Genomic DNA, 20,759 nt, shown 5'->3' with positions numbered 1-20,759 from the left:
ACATACGAAAGATTACATGTTTTCTGTTTCAGTAAATAAATAAAGGCTATCCACCAATATCCTTTGTCTTCAGAATTGGATCACCTAACAAAGCTCGCAAAACAAGAGAATTTCTTTTCGTGGACTCCTAAAATACCACGTAAGAACAATATACCGATTACCAACTAGCTTAAGACTGTACCATTAAGTTCATAAATCATTGCTAAAAAATTCAATAAAAGACCAAATTAGTATTAGGCTACAAGCTGAAAAACAATGTTGGTAGTTTTTAGTATGTACAGTAAATTCTTGATACAGTACATCACAGCATCCGAGTGAACTACTGCAAATCAGCAAATAGGTTTATTGATATTGTAAAGCTCATTGTATACTGTAAGACTAAGAAATAAAATGAGAGAAATTTATTAGTCAGGTCACATATTACTACAGTACATGCAAATAATTGCAATGCAAAGCCATCCTATTCATTTAAGCATTTGAAAGCATATTAATTAATCAAATCTGCATCTACATAGACATATACACTATAGTTGTAACAAACATTTTGCTAAACTGCTTAATAGTAGTACGTACTGTACACTAAGGTATCAATGTGAAGCTAAAGACATGCACATTTTTTACTCACATAATCAATATGATCTAAAAGAATTGGCATGCAACAAGACAAGACGACAATCAGACATTCGCAACCAATGAAATTGTAAAATGCTTAGAAGTTTCTCAAAGAATATTCACAAAATTTTATGTAATTTTTGGTTTCAGGGTGATAGACTATCATATCGGAGAATCCTTACATAGTTATTTTATTGGTCAAAAACTTATCAAGCATAACTTTCTTCAGCCAAAATATGAAAATCACCTAGGGCAAAAAGACAGTATTCTAGTTTGCAAAGGTATTTCAACACAATCCTCATAAATTACCTTTAGTAGTATAATGGGCTTTAACAGCAGGACTCTTGAGACTTTTTGTCATATTGTAACGCACTCTGTGTGAGATTCTTCATTTGCTATAATATGGGGCATTGACATTACAAAGACCTCCTGTCAAAAAACTTCCCTACCTTTTCACCTTTTCATTCTAGCAATGTACAGTACATCCTTCACCTTCACATTAGGTAAGCTACTAGTCTGTGAAAAATAATAGATTTAGGACAAACTATGTAGAAAATAAAAAATAATCTTCAAGAGAGGGTTTTATGTACAGCAGATGCTGAATTGTAGTGTTCTGCATGAAAAATTTTTTTATCGGTTTTACAAATTAAGTAGTTTACAGAGGAATATAAAGGCTAAACCCATTGTCATTTATATAGAAAATAATTTTGTTATTTTATGCTTATTTGTGTGCCGTAAATACCACTGATGGTTAAAGTCTCCTGGTCTCTGAAGCATTGTCCCAAATTTAAAACATGATTGAAAAGTAAAAAGCTGAAGGTCAAAGCAAGAAGATAGACAAGACAAGGCCAATGATGAACATCTGTCTGTGTAAGTGTATAGTCTGAGACAGGTAAAGTACGCACCTGCCTTCGTCCCTGTAGGTAAAGTTTGATGGCCTGATTACCGTCCAAAAGAGCTGCATTAGGTACACCACATGGAGCTTTTGATAGGACCCCAGGGAAGGACAGTGGGAAAGGCAAAAGGGGAGCACCACCCTGAAACAGATGGCCAGTGGGCTGGATGTGGCCATACGAAAAGTAAAAGCTCAATTTTGATGCCGAAACATCATATATCCCATCAAACTGAAGAGTTAAAGTTACAATAATGCTATTCTGATGTTTTAAAGAAAAGGCATGTTATACTATGCATGCTAATCCTAACATGTCAAGCAAACTTTTTTTTCATCCTACAAATTGAAACCAAGGGGAGAATGATAGAAACCTAAAATTTTTCAGGTAAACACAAATCATCAGTGTACAGCACTGAACCCTTTACAATAAATATTGAAAGAACAACCAATAACAATATGCATGCTCATTAAGATATTGCATCAGTTTAAATAAATATGCCTTATTTAATTACTTTTGGAAACTAGAATGCAGTAGTGTACCTCAATTCACTAATGTGTTAACAAATCTTTTACTTCACAGGCTAGATTTCCTTTCACTGAAAATTTAGTAATATTTTATCATAGCCTGTTAAGACCCTTAAATCCTAACTTCCAGTTTCCTGATTAATATACTCTTGGATCTAATTCTTTGAATACAGTACTCTTTTCCACCAAAATTTGTATATATACTGTATACAGTAGTATGATGTATTGTACATTGAATGCTAAGTAATTGCAGTAGTTATGATGTATTGTACATTGAATGCTAAGTAATTGCAGTAGTACCTCTTTACCATATTAATTCTGGGAGCAAGCTCGCAACCTAAATTGCTCATATCCTAAAATGAAAATTTTTTAGTAATTTGTATTTTTCTTAACTACAAAAAATTGGAGTTCTTTATGTACAATTTAGATTTATCACTAGCTGGTGTTATGGTCATAAAAACTTGACGAGGTGTCAACCTTACTGGTTACTATTAGAGGTGGTGATGGCCTAATTGGTAACATCATTGATTGGTGAGCGCCAGACTGGGGTTTGAGTCCCGCTCAAGCTTTTTGGTTCCTTTGATCGTTACAACCTAATCACCCTTGAGAGCTAAGGATGGAGGTTTGGGGGAGCCTATAGGTTTATCTGCCGAGTCATCAGCAGCCATTACCTGGTGTTCCCTGGTACTAGCTTGGGGAGAGAAGGGGGTGGGTGCTGATCACATGTATATATTGTCAATCTCTACGGCATTATCCTACTTGTTAGGACAATGTCACTGCCTTGCCTCTGCCATTCATGAGTACCCTTTTAAGCCTTTTAAAACCTTCCCACAGCTCACTCTCTACCATGTCTCTTTTGATTGTAGACTGGACTTCTTAGCGGTTAGGTGATGGCAGACCATCTGATGCTGTATCCCCAAAAGAGGAGAATATGAGGAAAATTAAAGACCAGTCATTTCTTAGACATTCATCCCAAGCTAACACTAACCTCTGCCCTTGACCGACTGCTAATAGTCCTGTCAGGGAGGTAAGATAGCTAGACCACTTGCTGAGCAACCACACAGGTCCCTACATACCTTTACTCTGGGCCTACAGCAGAAGTATCTAGGGATCTGTGTGTTACATCTTGCAGACAACAGGCGTTAAATGTTTTCCAATGCTAGCACTCCCATTTGTAACACCTGTGTCACAGAGAAGTTCCTTCTGAATGCTGTAGGTGTTCTGATACCCTTGACATCATCAGCTCTCGGTCGACACTCCTGTTGAGGGGAGAGTTAAGGCTCCTTGTCTCAGAGGATAAGGAATTTTTCATTACCCTCTTCTGACCTTGCCCTAACTGACAAAAGACATGCTTTGTCTACTAAAAAGCTTTACTAATGCGCTGGAGATAGCGTTTCCGTGCTCTCCCAGGGCATAAAAGTACCCAATCAGGATTGTCAGGTACTCTTTGAAGACTCGCAAACTGGAAGGACTGAAGCTTAGTGTCAGTAACTGCTGGATTTTGAGTCTTAACGGCAACATCAGGGACATAGCTAAAGATTACCTGCTCTATTCCTTAAAAGGGCGAGGTCTCAGAGACACCAGCAACTTGCTAACCTACTTAGCCGAGGTCAAGGCGAGAAGGAAACACAGTTTCCAGGGTCATCTGGTTTCGAGGGTAGACCCAACAGTTCATAAAGAGCTCCTTGAGGGAACATAAAAACCTTTACTAAGTTCCATGGAAATGGTTTCACTTCTGATTGGGGGAAGGATTACACACACCTTCGTATGAGCAAGCAGTTCTTCCAAAGAAGAAGAGCCAACTCCTTTCAGTTTAAAGACCCAGATCGAGGCTGAGCATTAGCCTTTCATTGCCAACACTGGGCAGAGTTTTCCTTTCAGATATACACAAAAATTCAGCAATCAGAGGAGCAGTGACTCCGAGAGAAGCTCCATCTTTTTTTCTAGAAAATAAAGATGTAAAACCTAAAGTATCCAGTTATTGGTTTTGTCACTGGTAGCAAAGAAAAAAAAAGCCATCCAAGGGAGGAAATGCTGGATAACCTCCAGACGATATCATAGGATCCGACTGCCATGAGGCGAGAGTTATGCGGGGTTAGTGTAACAATGTGTAAGGGCAGGAGCTCCCTTGGAATATCTGTCCGCAGAAGCAGAGGGTCCGGGTACCATTCTGCTTGTTGTAGTAATGGCGGTATCAATTATTAACAGGTTGCCAGAAGATCACACCTTGGTTAGAGTTTCATCATGAGGCAGAACGGGGGAACACAGACTTCCAGATTGGCCTATGGATGCCAGGATACATCCTGGAACAAAGTCTATGGCACACTCGGTTCCAGCTGAGGTACATCGCGAACCAGTCATCAGCAGTGAACCAGTCACCAGTATCTAACCCCAAAAGGTAGAGATTTTGTTCGCTATCTGAACCAATTAACTGAGACTTCCTGCTGAGTCTGTCTGCTAGGATGATCTTTTTGCCTGCTTTAAACCCGGCTAAACAGTGAGAGATCTGTCTTCTGTTCATCATAGAATCTTAACAGCTAGATGGAAGAGGTGCCATGTAAAGGAACCACCTTGTTTAGATACGCCACTTTGGTTGTGTCATCACTCATCAACACTAGCGAGAGACCTGAAAGGAGCTGTTGAATAGTTGAAAGGATAAAAAAAAAGCTGCCTTCCACTTCAGGTACATTATGGGGCACTGCCAATCGGACCATAGCCCAGAGGCAGTGTATTGTTGCAGGTAAGCCCAATCTCTTTTCTTTTGTGCATCTGTGAAGAGCATCGAATCTGGAGGAGTAAGAAGATATACCTCTTTTGAGAAGGTTGGAGTCTAGCCTCTAACACCAGTCTTTCATCTGCTCTGCCAAGTGGGCTTGCAGAAAGCCACTTTCTTGAGCCTCCTGATTCTGCTTGCAATGGGAAAGCCTACCCTAATCAATCTGCATTCCTAGATATAATAGATTAATTGGGCTACAGGGATGATTTCTCAGAGTTTACCACGAAGAAGGTTCTCTACTGTGACTCCCAAAATCCATCAGTCTACCAGATAGCGAAGGAGACTGAAGACGTTGGCGGGGGCCAGGGCCGAAACTAAAGTGAACACCCTTGTGAACACCTAAGGTGCTGTCAACAAGCCGAAGCACAACATTTAGAACTGGTATAGAGTATTCTGTCAAGCTGAGGAGTCTAAAGTACTTCCTTGATGCAGAATGCAACGGGATCTGGAAGTAGGCATCTTTTAGGACCGTGACAACTAAATCCTGTTCTGACATGGGTTGTGGTCCGTCTTGATCAGAATTTGAATGGCAAACCTGATCAAGGCTGAGAGGTCTATGACCGGTCTTCCACTTCCAGACGCCTTCTCTACAAGATAGTGTCATCAGGAAAAGCCTGGGGACTAAAGAAAAACTCTTGGAGAGTGCCCTCTTCTACCATAGTTTGGACTTCTACCTGAAGAACAATGTCTTTCGTTTATTCCATCACAAAGGACCTAGATCTCGTTAGCAGACAAATTAGTGGAGGAAGAGCGTTGAAGGGCAGGACAATGTATCACGAATGCAGGACACTGATGCATAGGGTTCTGCCCTGTGGCACTCTCAGTGCCACCAATGCTTCTGGTATCCTCCCCCTAGAGATATTGTGGAAGTATTGCTCCCTTTAGTGAAAACACTGTCCCCTGTTTAGCTAATCTTCCCCCCTTGTTTGCCTTATGTGTCCATTTCGTCACTGGAGAAGGCTTAGGCTGTGCAGGTGCCGAAGAGGAGGGCCAGGGTTGTACAGCCTAATGGCTTGTTTTCCTCTAGTAGGTTGGCCAGGGGACCAGCCACCCGTTGATATACTACTGCTAGTGCTTTCCTGGGTTCTTTGACTGCCAGATAGTACTACATTGGTTACAGCTCATTTTGTCTTTGCCAACACATACACCGAATAGTCTGGCCTATTCTTACCACATTCTGTGTACTTGTACACTGGACAACACCGAGATTACCAAACAATTCTTCACTCAAGGGGATAACTACTGCAATTTAATTATTCAGTGGCTACTTTCCTCTTGGTAAGGGTAGAAGAGACTCTCTGGCTATGGTATGCAGCTCTTCTAGAAGGACACTCCAAAATCACACCACTGTTCTCGGGTCATAGCCTCTGTACTATGGCCTTCCACTTCTTGGATTAAAGTTCTTTTGCTTGGGGGTACACTTGGACATGCTTCTCTATCATTTCTCTTGTTTTTCTGAAGTTTTTATAGCTATTATGTGAAGGATCTAATTTAATGTTGTTACTGTTCTCGAAATATTTTATTTTGATTGTGTATTATTCTCTTGTAATTTATTTATTTCCTTGTTTCCTTTCATTACTAGGCTATTTTTAGATGTTGGAGCCCTTGGGCTTATAGCATCTTGCTTTTCCAACTAGGGTTATAGCCTCGCTTGTATTAATAATAATAATAATAATCCCCCCCACAACAGCCACATTGTTTCATATAGGAAACACTACGGGGTGTTGAAGAAAAGTTGCAGGAAAGGAGGATCCTTCGGAACCTGTACTAGAATTCTCAGACGACAGAGTAAGTCTTCACGGGACCTGGCTGGTCCACTGGTTAGTAGTGTTACAAGTCAAACTCCATCATCCTTGCTACTAATAAGGACAATGTTGGGAGACTATAATAGGCCCTAAAGGTAAGAGTTCTACCGTGTCTGCTAAAGCTGACTGTCCCCCAACCAGTGGTCCATCTAGGAAAAGGCTTGTAGAATTTCAAACTCCATACAACCCCAGATTGTGCCGCCAATATTTTCTTGTAGAGCCTTGGGACAAGACAAACCGAAGAATTAATGGCAGGGGGAAGTCATTCAGGCTGTTATAGTACTTTCTCCGATTTAAAATCTAAGGACGAAGCAGAAGGGATCGGTCTGGCCTAAGGGAGGCGTACCTTATAGAGATCTACAAGTCAACCTTGGCAAAGGACTAAGAATCCAACAACCTAGATCAAGGAAGTTACAGGCTTATAGCCTTGGTCTATGGCTCTTGGAGCAAAGCCTTGACCAACTATGGCTAGGTCTCCGTCCTTTGGAATAAGGGGAAGGTGCCTCGCCAAGTCCAATTACCTACTGCCTGCAGGAAAGGACTGCCGAAAGGAATCTAGATTATAAAGGCTGGAATAATGTCTACAAAAATCTGTCTGATACTTTAAAACATTCTCCACTTCTGATTCACACTCAGCCAAATATGGAGTGGGTAATTTTTCTTAACGGGCGAGGCCACGGGGGATCGAGGCCTGGGAGAGTTTCACAGGCCAGACATAGCAGCCACTGCAGGGATTACTAGGCTCGGTAATATGTGAAGCAACATTCACGTGCGTGAGTCTGGAACCCCTGGGTGACACTAGCTTCCCCCTGAAAGAATGAGAAATCTCTTGACGTAACTGTTGCAACAGTTGGGTTGGAGGGTGTGGTTCAAGTCTTGGTAGCTGTTAGGATCTCCTGCAACCAAGCGACTCCCGAGACTACCCAAGAACGACAGCATGTTTGTACTATGAGCGTACATGCCTGGTACATGTGCACACCTTATTTGGGAGGCAGGATGTACTGTTTGGGAGGTAATATATTGGAAGCTCCTCCTCTTAAATGACATTCGGTCACAAGGAACCTAGCTAGAAATAACTGCTTTATCCTTTTCTTTAAAATGTCAGGGGAATGACACTGCATATTTGCGGTAAATAGTTTACTTGCTCACTCTGCTAAAGCCTTTTCTAAGTGATGTGCACCTACAAAATTTTGTAGGGTTTTCACAGGTGACCACAGTATGATCACTGCGTGGGTGGCAAATGGCCACTGTGGGACTGCTTTCTGCATATAGTGTGCTAAGTCTCATCAGTACTTGTCCACAAAAAATAGCCATATGGAGCAAGAATTTTTGCTCTTGGACTGATGCAATGCTTTTAATCCAATTACAGTATGTATGTTGGCACCCCGATTTGCTCGTATTCAAAGTTACTCATAATCCGAGCTACTACTGAATGCAAATACATGGAAAAAACTTCTTGCAGTACAGAATGAAATATGTGAATGACCAAGTAAAATCTCAAAAAAGGGAGAAATTTAACCTGAATATTTATCCTTTAAAACTTAATATCTATCACCATAGACTCAAGGTAAGAGTAGATTCAATATTCTAAGAAAGAAAATCTTAAACCTAAACCAAAGTTACAAACCTACAGTTAACATTAGTAAAATTCTAAATTATCAATGGTAGTCTTAGTCAAACTGGATTATGATTTCATGGTACACGGTGAAAGTGCAACATTAAAGACAGTTTTGTTAATTCTATTTAAATGCAGTATGTGTGTAGCTGTTAGAAATATGTATACAGTACAGTGTCTACTATTATGTTTCCTTCAACTTGGCCTCTGATTTGCTTAATAGTACTATTTTGAATATAAAAATATATTACAGTAGATTGAGGGGGAATCTTTAGCTGTGAGTGTACTATAATATCATCACTCATATGTATAGCCTACACTAAGGAATTGGATTATTCCCGTTCCATATAGTACATTGATTTTGACTGCCTATTCACCAACCAACTTTATCTGAAAATATTTTCACAAGAAATAATATGAGAGAGAGAGAGAGAGAGAGAGAGAGAGAGAGAGAGAGAGAGAGAGAGAGAGAGAGAGAGAGAGAGAGAGAGAGAGAGAGAGAGAGAGAATCTTGAATCTTATATTTATTTTCAGGGTCCAGGCACACACGTTTTTAACTTTCTACATTTCTTCTAAAAATATTAGACAGCTACGAAAGGTTTCTTGTATAGGTGTTTAATGAATTTATAGATTACGCATAACTTTATTTTATTAAATATTTTGTAACATTCTCGACAGAATAAAACGCAAAACTAAATTACCAAGCATTTTACCATAATTATTTTTCAATTATTAGAATTCTACCACACTTAATTTTCCTGATATCAATATGTCGCAAAGTTTGTCTGCCTACTCTGTATTAACATCTGCATAACAACACACTTTGGGGACAAACCAAGAAAAGTTGAGTGTAGGGTGAAAATGCAGGGGACTGGAGAGATTGTTTGTCCAACCAAATAAAGGGGGGGGGGATAACCATTTAAGTTTTGTATTAGTACATGCTCAAAGATCTCCCATTTTGCAATAGAAATTGAATTAAACCACCATGAAATAAAAACCACCAACCAATTTCAGTAAATAGAGGCCAAAGTTACTTGAACTAAGGCCTACGGTTCACATAAAAGTTACAGTTTCTGATGACACTGTAAACACAAAGCTTTAAAAAAAATCAGTGTTATTGTTATTTGTTTTGTGAATGAGGACAGAATATCTTATGCAATTATTATACTGTCCCAGTATTACTAATGGCAAGCTGGGTGTTTCGATCATCTCTCGTGGTTTATTTACTAATGTTTCCTCTCCTCACCATGTTATTTTTCTCAGTTGGATCCCTTGGGCTTATGGCATCTTGCTTTTCCAACTAGGGTTGTAGCTTAGCTTGTAATAGTAATAATAATAATAATCTGATACAGCACTGCACTGTTTGACCCGACTTTGGTTTGGGTGGGCTATATTAATCTCTACAAAATTATTATTATTATTATTATTATTATTATTATTATTATTATTACTAGCCAAGCTACAACCCTAGTTGGAAAAGCAAGATGCTATAAGCCCAAGGGCTCCAACAGGGAAAAATAGCCCAGTGAGGAAAGGAAATGAGGAAATAAACGATACAAGTAGTAATGAAAAATTGAAATAAAATATTTTATAATCATTAACATTAAAACAGATATTTGATATATAAGCTATAAAAGGACTTATGTAAGCCTGTTCAACAGGAAAAAAATTTGCTGCCAGTTTGAACTTTTGAAGTTCTACCGATTCAACAACCCGATTAGGAAGATCATTCCACAACTTGGTCACAGCTGGAATACAACTTGTAGAGTAGGTTACAGAGTAGTATTGAGCATCATGATGGAGACTGACTGACTATTAGAATTAACTGCATACCTAGTATTACGAAAAGGATGGAACTGTCCAGAAAAATCCAAATGTAAAGATGGTCAGAATTATAAAAAATCTTAACTAAATGAACGTCTGTGACAGATTAATATCTAGATCAGGAATAAGAAATCTAACAGTCCGTAAGTTCCTGTCCAACAAATTAAGATGAGAAGCAGCAGCTGAATACCTGACAGGAGAAAAATAGTCTAAAGGTAAAATGAAAGAATTAAAACACTTCTTCAGAATAGATTGATCACCAAAAATCTTAAAAGACTTTCTCAATAAGCCAAATTTTGTGCAACTGAAGAACACAGATCTAATGTGTTTCTCAAAAGTAAATTTGCTGTCAAGAATCACACTTAAAATTTTAAAAGTCATACAAAGTTAAAGAAACATTATCAATGCTGAGATCAAGATGTTGAGGAGCCACTCTTCCTGACCTACTTACAATCATACTTTGCGTTTTGTTAGGATTCAACTTCATACTCCATAATTTGCACCATGCTCTAATTGTAGCTAGATCTCTATTAAGCGATTCAGCAACTCCAGATCTACATTCAGGAGATGGAACTGATGCAAAGAGTAGCATCATCTGCATATGAAACAAGCTTGTTTTCAAAACCAAATCACATGTCATGTGTATATAGTATGAAAAGTAATGGGCCAAGAATACTACCCTGAGGAACACCAGGTATCACATTCCTCTACGCACTATGGTAATCGAGGGAAACCTTGCACCTCTCATATCAATACAAGTGAGTATGATAGCAGCCTGAGTAACTTAAGTAGTTGTGAGAGATATAGACCGTCTAGGCAAGATGCTCCTATTTAAAACAGGAACCCTACATATAAAAAGAGGTTTCCCAAAGCCTACCTCGCAGGGGGCGTTGGAGACTTTTAAGAGTATATGAAAAACATACTTGGTTACACAAGGGAAGTGGATATTACCTACAGAGGTTGAAGCCAGCTTTGCAAAGGAACCTATGGCACTGTTCCTCGAAAGGAGGGGAAGATGATGAAAGTAAAAGAGCCAGGCATACTTTTCATTCATCCAACCTAGCCCAGGTAGCCAGTACCTTCAACCCTCTGCTACTTATCCAACAAGGAGCCCAAGGTATTATTAAACCACTTATTGTGTCACCGCTACAGGAGTGGGAGAAAACGTATCGGGTCTTCTGTGGCTCACGTCTTGTAGGTATGGCGAGGTGAACCTTAGACACGTATCCACCCTACCAATGGCACGGTTTGTGTCACAAAGGAGCTGCTTGAAAACGTCATGGACGGATTCTGCCCTAAAACGTTCATCTCTATGAGAAGGACAGGGATTCTGTGACTGGTACAAGGGCCTGCATCCCCATCGTGGACGAGATCCTTACAACCTCCTCTGACCTTCCTAGAGTTAGTGAGGCGTGCTGAACCTAAGGAGTGAACTCCTTTATTGTTTTCCTTAGGTATGTCTCAATATAATCACTGGTGTGAAAAAGAAAAACAGACTAGTATCTGACCCAGTGTGCTATACCCTTGCAGCTAGGTAATCACCCTTCTCGAGGTATTTCCTCAAGTAATTACCCTAGTTACAGCCTTCATTATAAAGCGGTAGGTTCCCAGTTGGAGGGCTTGAACCTGAGGTTCAAGCTGCCCGGAACAAAATAGGATGTTACTTGGTTTATTGCCGTGAATGTGAGACGAGGGAGACCTATGGGGTACGTCTCTTTTGCGTCGAGTGATACGCTGGGAAAGACCTGTCTTCGGGGTCAGGGGAAGATCTGCAGTTTAGAGCCACCCATCTTGTAGAAGGCTGTACAGTATTACCCCCCTAAAGGTAATAGGTTCAAACTCTATGGAGAGCTACGATCGTAGATGCTCGATGAACGAGCGAAGGTCTTCCATTGCCAAAGCCTAAATGCACGATTCCTTTCGTTGGCAATTTTCAAGTGCATGACTAGAATAGCACTCTTGTGAAGAGGAAAAAACTGACTTCACTTGACTCACCACAGAGTATCTAGTCCTTGACTCTAACCACAGAGTACTTAGTCGTAAAGGAAGTCCGTAATGGGTTCTTCAGAGCCACAGACATGCCACTGTGTGTGACCTGTCTTTTCGTATTGCCGACGAGGCTAGTCCGAAGCTCTAGTCGAGTCCCCTAATGAGACAAGTCCGACTATAAGTCTGAACGGAAGTGGGGAGAAGCCATCTATTCATTTCCCAAGAAAATTTCTCACAAAAGGGAATCAAACAGGATACAGCAGTCCTTCTCCTGCAAAAAGATGATCACTGCTTGTCAATGATATTCATTCCACGTCCCGAAGGAAGACCACTAAAACAAGAGGCCGAAGGAGGAATACTCCTGCAGAAGCGGTGGAGTCTATAAAATCCAAACCGGTAGACAGGATACCCCGAACGGGAGACCACATAGGAGCAGGAACTGTTTTCCCACGAATGAGAAACCGACAAATCAACTGCCCTTCCCCCGGGCACTTTCCTTGAAGAAAGAAGGTGCCTACTAGGGGATTAAAAGAATGTATCATTAGTGCTTTGATCATAGTCCCGAGGACATATGGTCTTGTATATGGCCTCCCCCCCCCAACATTTCTTTAATGCCTCTATAGGCAGGCAAACCAGCCTTAACTTGGTGCCAGTCCTAAACCCGGGTAAATGGGGAGGGTTGGTGGTGGGAAAGGCATCCAGCCATGAAAAATTAGCCAAAACAACTATGGGGATCGAGTATAATCAGAATAAAATTAATGCTAGGGCGTTCCCCTGAAGGGAAGCGTTGGGACCTCACCTGATCCCTCCGAAAAATCAGCAAGGGCTACCCAGTCATGGGCAGGCTGGGTTAAAGAGGCAAGCTCAGAGAAAAATATCTGAGGAGAGGATGAGAGTAGCAACACAATGTGGGGACATTGACTGGAAAATGGCGAGAGCTGGTTGACCTCATGGAGAGATGGAAGATTGGAGTGCTGTGTGTGCAGGAGACCAGGTGGAAGGGAAATAACGCAAGAGAACTAGGCGAAGGTTGTTAATTATATTACAGTGAAGCAAATATGGAAGGAAGAAATGGAGTAGGAATAATAATATCGAAAGAGTTGAAGGAAAATTTGATTGGGGTGAATAGGGAAAATGAAAGAATTGTGAGTTTAAAGCTAGGACTGGGAGCAACAATAGTCAATGTGGTGTGTGCCTATGCCCCGCAAACTTGGAATGATTCCTGCAAGGGAAAGTGTAATTATAGGAGATCTGAACGCCACTTGGGAATTAGTAGGGAAGGGATAGAGAGAGTGCATGGAGGTTGGGGTGTGGGTGAGAGAAATGATGGGGGTGAAAGAGTGATTGATTTTGCATTGGATTTTGACCTAGCAATGATCAACACCTTCTTTGAGAAGAAGTTTAACAGACTGATTACTTACAGTAGTGGTGGCAGGGAGAGCCAGATATATTTGCTGCTGTGTAAGAGAGACTATCTGAAGGAAGTTAGAAATTGCAAGGTGATAAATGGGGAGAGTGTAGCAGCGTAACACATGTTAGTGGTAATTGATTGCAGACTAAGGAATTGTAGAAGTAAAAAGACAAGAATGGACCCAAAGATTAAGTGGTGGAAATTGAAAGAGGAAGAACAGAGTCTTGTTTAAGGAAAGAGTGCTGGAAGCAGTAAGGTTATATGAGGATTTACAAGAATGGTGAACTGAGAATAGTAAAGTGATTCTAAGGATCAGTGAGGAAGTACTTGGAAAGTCATCAGGCAGAAGACCCCCAAATGATAAAAGAATCGTGGTGGTGGAATGATGAGGTCCAAGAATGGGTAAAAACCAAGAAAGAAGCCAAGAAGAAGGCAGATCTATCAGGACAAGAGCAGGATAAGGAAAACTATAAACAAGTAAAGAAAGAAGCAAGAAAAGCAGTAGGAAAGGCAGAGACATTAAATGAAGTCTATAAAGAGATGGAAACACCAGAAGGAGAGAAGAAAATATTACGAATTGCCAAGGCCCCAGATGCTGCATCTAAAGACCTGACACAGATAAGGCAAATAAAAGATAGCAAAGGTATAGTTAAGTGAAGAAAATTAAATTAAAAGGTGGGGAACTTATTTTCAAGGACTATTGAATGAGGAGAACCCAAGAACAGTATTTGAAGATGGACTCCCAAATGAGACAGTTACCATAGACGTGACTAGAAGAGAAGTAGAACAAGTAGTAAAGAAGATGAAAAATAGTAAGGCTACTGGACCGGATAATATACCAGTAGAGGTATGGAAGAGTCTTGGAGAGGAAGGCATAGATATCTTGTGGGACCTGACGCAGAAGATCTTCAATCGGGAAAAGATGCCAGAGGAATGGAGAAGAAGCCTAATCATTCCCATCTATAAGGGGAAGGGAGACATCCAGGAATGTGGCAACTACAGAGGCATAAAGCTGATAAGCCATATAAAAATATGGAAGATCATTGAGCAGAAACTCAGAGATGAAACAGCAATTGGTGAGGAACAATTTGGATTCATGCCTGGAAGAGGGACTGTAGAAGCAATATTTGCTTTGAGGCAAACGATAGAAAGACATCGGGAGAGACAGAAAGGATTATATATGGTCTTTACTGACATGGAGAAGGCATACGATCGAGTACCACGTCAGGAGCTGTGGAGATGTACAAGAGAAAAGGGAGTCCTTGAGAAATACTTAAGAATCACCCAAGATAATGTATGAAACGGCAGAAGCAAATGTTAAGAGCTGTATAGGCCTAACAAAGTTTCCCAGTAAATGTAGGACTACATCAGAGGTCTGCATTGAGCCCTTACCTATTTGATCTGGTCATGGATGTAGTAACACAAGGTATTAGAGATCAGTCTCCTTGGTGTATGCTTTTTGCTGATGATGTTATACTGTGTAGCACTAGGCGAGAAGTAATAGAAGAGAAACTGGAGGAGTGGAGAAGAGAAATGGAAAATAGGGGATTGAAGATCAGCAGGAAAAAAGAGTATTTGTGATTGAAAAATGGAGAGTATGGGGAAGTTAGCTTACAAGAAGAGAGATTGAAGAGTTGAAAATTTCAGGTATTTAGGATCAACAGTTGCAGAGGATGGTGATCTGGGGGCAGAAATAAACGACAGAATACAAGCAGGATGGAAGAATGGGAAAAAAGTGCATGGAGTACTATGCGGCAGGAAAATAGGGATTAAGTAGAAAGGTAAAGTACACAGGACAGTTGTGAGACCAGCAATGATGTATGGAGCGGAGACGTGGGCAATAAAGAAAACAGAAGAGAAGAAACTGGATGTGGCAGAGATGAGAATGTTGACATGGATGTGTGGGGTGACAAGAAGAGATAAGATACGGAATGAGGTAATTAGGGGTACCACAGGAGTTAGAAAACTATCAGATAAGATCCAAGAAAGTAGACTGAGGTGCTATGGTCATGTCATGAGAAGAGATGAACAGTATATTGGGAGGAGAGTGATGGAAATGGAGGTACAGGGAACGAGAAGGAAAGGGAGACCAAAGCAAAGGTGGGTGGACTGTATCAAGGATGACCTTCGATCAAAGGGATTAACTGGTGATGAGGTGTGGGACAAAGGTAGATGGAGAAAGCTGACCAGAAACATCGACCCCACATAGAAGTGGGAAAAGATGTAGACAAAGAAGATGATGATGATGATAGGATGTGTCAAATCCAGAAGAATGAGGAGATCTACTCCTGGGAGAGATTCTTGTCAAGCAGTCTTTTAACTAGGACCATTGCGCTTGCTCAGGTCTTGTCGAGGACCGAGAGAAGGACGATCCCTAGTGCCGAGGGACCCGGGACCTGGCTAATTCTTTAGAGGTCGAACCCGACGGGAACTAATGCGGTCTTGTCGGACCTGCAGAAGTTTCTACAGGGTAATGAAAATGTCTATGGATATCCTTATAGGACATGACCTTCGTGCCATTCCTTCGATTACTCAAATTATAGATCAATGTAAAAGGAAGGAGATGTCTCGCAGGAGTTCAAGACTTTAAAATCGGTCAGTAGTCCGAGGTCTTTCAGATAAGGGCTGATCCTATATAGGAGGCTAACTGGTTGATAGCAAAACCTTCCCTCACATGATAAGGTTTAAAGGTTACGCTTGTCTCACGAGGAGAGACTAAAAACAAAGAGACTTCTTACCAACAAAGCATGGTTATATTCCGGCGTCCCTCGTCTTCTATGAGATCGGACGTTCCAATCATGAGGAAGAAGCTAAAGACTGCCTACCATTACCCCCACAAGACTGGGACACTCAAATAGATGACTCTCATTCAAAGGAACCAAACAATCATCACTAAATGGCTGACACCTGCCAGTCATTGGGAACTCTTGAATCAAACTTGTGTGGCCAATTCTAAGGCGACAATTTTTTGGCATATTTTCATACTTCCATTGAGGTATAGCATTTATTATTTCCTTCATCTTACTCTGATCAACAAGATTCCAGTAGAGTTGCCAAACATCACCAAGAGACATTTTGATATCAGGCAAAAAGTAATTACTTAACTTCTTAACCTGCAGCGCAACAAATATAGAGCCTCTAAAAAAAATTAACTTAAGGGTTGGTTTGATTACAATCCGTCAGTGCCTGCAACATTTTTTGCATCTCTAAAAATAGTAAAATTATCCTCAATTACAGCTATTTTTACAATAGCAGTCAGGATACCATACAGCTCTGCTGTAAAGATAAAGGATGTTAAAAAGAAGCGTACGTTTACAACTAAAACGAGACCGAATTTTACACCCCAAATCCAATGTCATCATAATCAAAATGCCTCAAAATATAGTGTAAATGTCTTAATACTGTGACCATTAAAAATATCCCCGCCAGTCTTAAATACAAAATATTACTTCATATAATATTTCATCTTATTTCTTATTATACACTGCTACATGTTAAGTACAAACAGGATAGCATACCAATTACTCTATGGAGTGCAATGCTTAAAGTCCACAATTACTGTACCAGATTCTACTACAGTATAAAATTTTAATCAAAATGCTAACCCGCAGACTAAGAAATGTAATCTTTAAAAAAAAAAAAAGGCTTTGGATGGAAAAGAGTACCACAGGTTATGTATCTTATCCAAAATTTGATTTTCATTAACTGGTGCTTACACTACACTCAAATCTGATCCTTATTCCATGATGAATGCTCTATACGATAACCTAGTAAGTACCGTAATATAATGTCCGGCTGTCCCTCCATTATCTATATTTTAAAATCAATGCTGGATATTACTATGATTAAACAGTATTGCAAGATATTCTATTCTGGTTGTGGATAAAACATGCTTAATAACATGACTTGTGCATGCAGGCAACTCAGGAAGTTAAGAGCTTTCTTATTAGATAGTCCAAAGGAGTGACCAGCATAACTAACATCAGATTTAGTCTATGCTACAGATTTAAATATGAATACCTGTATCTAAAAGTTAAAAGAAAGGGAAATTATATGAAAATTGTGTATCCTTGGATCAGCGAGTTTTTATAGATTGAGATTGTGCCAGAAACCACATCAATGAACTACAGTACAGTATGAAATTTGTGCAGAGAGTTATAGTAGTATAATTGAAGGAAAAACAAAATGTCACACACAAGAGCTCATATTTGATCAACAAATTTAAAAACAATTCTGAAAAAGATTCCTGCATTGTTATGGTTTTTTTCATACGAAATTATGTATTAATGAGAATTCGTAGTAGTTTTTATCTCACGCTATGTATACCACTTCAAAGTGGCCAAGAAGGTTATTTTTGTCTCTTGCAGGAGTTCTTGCTGTTAACAAGATTGTGTATATTTGAAAACTAAATGTACAGTGCTCAATGGAAAAAACCCAAAAACTACTACTACAGTACACTGTTAAGTGACTTGCAAATTTACATCCCAGTAGCTATTTTAATGTCCTTTTCTACTACTGATGATAATTCCACTATTTTTTAATGCAGTACACTCCAGATATTGTACTACTTTCAAGTTCATATCTTCCTACATCACTCATTCTGAAAAGAATTTGTTAAACTTATGTACGCTTTCTTACATGCTCCAATTAGGCAATAGAACTTGACAAGGTAGGTTAGACCTCTGTCCACCTTAATCCCACTTGCTTCCCCTGACTTTTATTACATCTTTTCAAGTCTTAAGTTACAAGAGAAATATGAAAACTAAATTGGGTTGGCATTGACGTTTTCAAAGCAGTCTTATTCTTCTATGAAATTGGGTTTTACAATAAAACATCCTAAATAGATTTTACAAACTAGAGCTAAAGAAGACTGGGAATTAAATCATTTTAGATTATACTGGTCATGTCCCACTTTCTCCGATAAAACACACTGTAGCCATTTTCAGTTTGCCACTAATTCTTACCTTTATAGCAGGCAATGTTTTTTTTTTTTTTTTTTATGCAGAAAGAGTCTTAACTACCTTCCTCTTGTAATTTATTATGCTTAAAGTGTCTTATCTAAATTCTAGACTAAGAAAACTTTAACTTAAGGTCTCTCGCCATAGTCTTGGTCCATGCCAACCAATATTGCAAAGCTGATCCTGTGGTGCTACACTAAGTCATTAGCACCTTATGCTTATTGTGGATATCAATTAAGTAGGTAATAATACAATGTAAAGATGCATATTCTAGATTCCTTTAAGTATAGGTATTCGCCCAACATACAAAATGCCTTTTGATTATTACTCCAGGATGATGCCCATTAAGAGAGGACATCTAATTTTATAAAAATCCATTAGCATAATCTGCTCCAATTTAGAAATTATAAAACTATTACTCTAGCTTCAGCTTTTTCTATTTATTAGATATGAATGCATAATAAAAATTTTCCTTTCTATTACGTTTCTGTAGATCAGCACAAGTGTGTTTTCCAGGTAAGTAATTTCATTCAAAATCTTCATTAATTTTCAGGAAAAGTATCAATGTGGCAGAGGAAAGATCCAGATTTTCAATCGGAGATATATTTTCTTACAAGACAAGAAATTTAGATGGACTTAGTCCATTTTGCAGAAGAAAAGTCTTGTGCTGTTTACACAGGGAAAACAATTTGTAATTTTCTTGTAAAAATAACTGGATTTGTGGAATCTTTTTGAAACAAGGAAAACTTTGTTCATAGCCTTAAAAATGCTGCTGAAGTATGCACAGACCATCCTCTTAGAAAAGAGGTTGCAAAAGAATCAACTGCCAGCAATTATTCTATGGAATAATTTTCTCCCTTCAGTTTGGAAATTTAGTGCCACTATTTGAACCAATCAGGTAGCATGCATCAAGAAGCCAGGGAAACTCGGGGAAACCATGTTGGTTGGTACTCTTTGGAGGACACACCTTTGCTTTCTCGAAAAAAGCATAACTTATTCTGTTTGGTCAATAGAAAAATCCAATGAGTTCTAATCCTTTTCCTGCTCATTCAAAGAACTAGAAAATGTTTAAATTAATTATTGACAAGAAACTAACAGTATTCTTTTTCTTACATCATTTTTTAAAAGGATTATGACATTACCATCCTGCTTATGCGTTGCATTACATACTTTAAGGCCTAAAATATAATGGATGGGCCTTTCCATACAAGAACAGCCACACTGCTGACGTTGCTACACTTCCATAATATACAGTGAAGCATACAGTATATGGTTAAGATTCTTCCATTATAATATACTATTTTCAAAAAACAAAACCTATGGATTCATCATGTGACCCCACTTTGGTACCCAAAGCAAGGTCTGAATAAACTTAGATCCACACAAGGATGATCGAGCTACTGGGGTCCAAGGATCATTGTTTGAACAAACTTCAATATACCCTACAAAGCTTTTGCCAGGTTGTGCCATTTCTGTACATTTGGGTGGTTCTATTTTTACTGTTATACTATAGTAATCTCCCATGGAACGAGGGATGGGATTTCCTTTTCTAAAGAATGTCTGGTTGTAGTGACTGGAGAATTCAAAAGTTTAAAGCTCCTGTCAGATATAAATTCTGTAAATGCTAAAACCCTACACTGTACAGACAAGAATAGATTTTGATCGGAAAAGATCCGCTAAGTATAAGTGAACTGAAGGGAGAACCCATGAACATTTTGAATGGCTTGAAAAAAAAATTGCAATAAAGAATTAAAATATCAACCTAAGACATGGCCATAGAATAAAATATATAAATTATATATATACATATATACACATATACAAACATATATATATATATATATATATATATATATATATATATATATATATATATATATGTATATACTGTATATATATTATATATATATATGTATATATATATATTGTGTGTATATATATATGTATGTATGTGTATATATATACATATACATATATATACATATACATTTATACGAGGCCTGTCGGAAAAGAATCCGACCTTTATTTTTCACGTGCGAACTAGAGACGATAGCGCGGCGCCACTTGGCACAGTGAAGGAAGACACCTTCATGCGCATGCGTGAATTTTTTCACCACCATCCAGCGTGTCAGTTGCTGTCTGTCGGTCGCTGAGTGAGGTGATACACAACGTGTGTCGGATTACCGATTCTCTCAAGATGACTGAACGTGTTGAGCAAAGATACTGCATCAAATTTTGTCAAAAGCTTGGTGATTCTCAAAGCGAAACAATTCGTAAGATTAAGCAGGTGTTTGGAGACGATGCGATGGGTGTAACACAAATTAAAGAGTGGTTCAACCGGTTCAAAAGTGG

General features: G+C 39.1%; 1 protein-coding gene across 10 annotated transcripts in view; it reads right to left on the bottom strand.

The window, feature by feature from the left end:
- qtc (quick-to-court) overlaps positions 1–20,759 on the bottom strand; it is a 468,283-nt gene that overhangs the window by 3,262 nt on the left and 444,262 nt on the right. For 8 of the 10 annotated variants that reach the window (XM_068358481.1, XM_068358505.1, XM_068358470.1 and 5 more), the window contains one exon: positions 1,518–1,670. The exons of 1 other annotated variant lie outside the window; for it this stretch is intronic. In XM_068358481.1, the coding sequence (XP_068214582.1) occupies positions 1,518–1,670 (153 nt within the window). The remainder of the gene's footprint in view (positions 1–1,517; positions 1,671–20,759) is intronic. One more of the 10 variants, XM_068358474.1, reaches the window with a different exon arrangement.

The sequence above is a fragment of the Palaemon carinicauda genome, chromosome 2 (assembly GCF_036898095.1).
Source record: "Palaemon carinicauda isolate YSFRI2023 chromosome 2, ASM3689809v2, whole genome shotgun sequence".
Classification (NCBI taxonomy): domain Eukaryota; kingdom Metazoa; phylum Arthropoda; class Malacostraca; order Decapoda; family Palaemonidae; genus Palaemon; species Palaemon carinicauda.
This window is presented reverse-complemented; position numbering and strand designations above follow the sequence as displayed.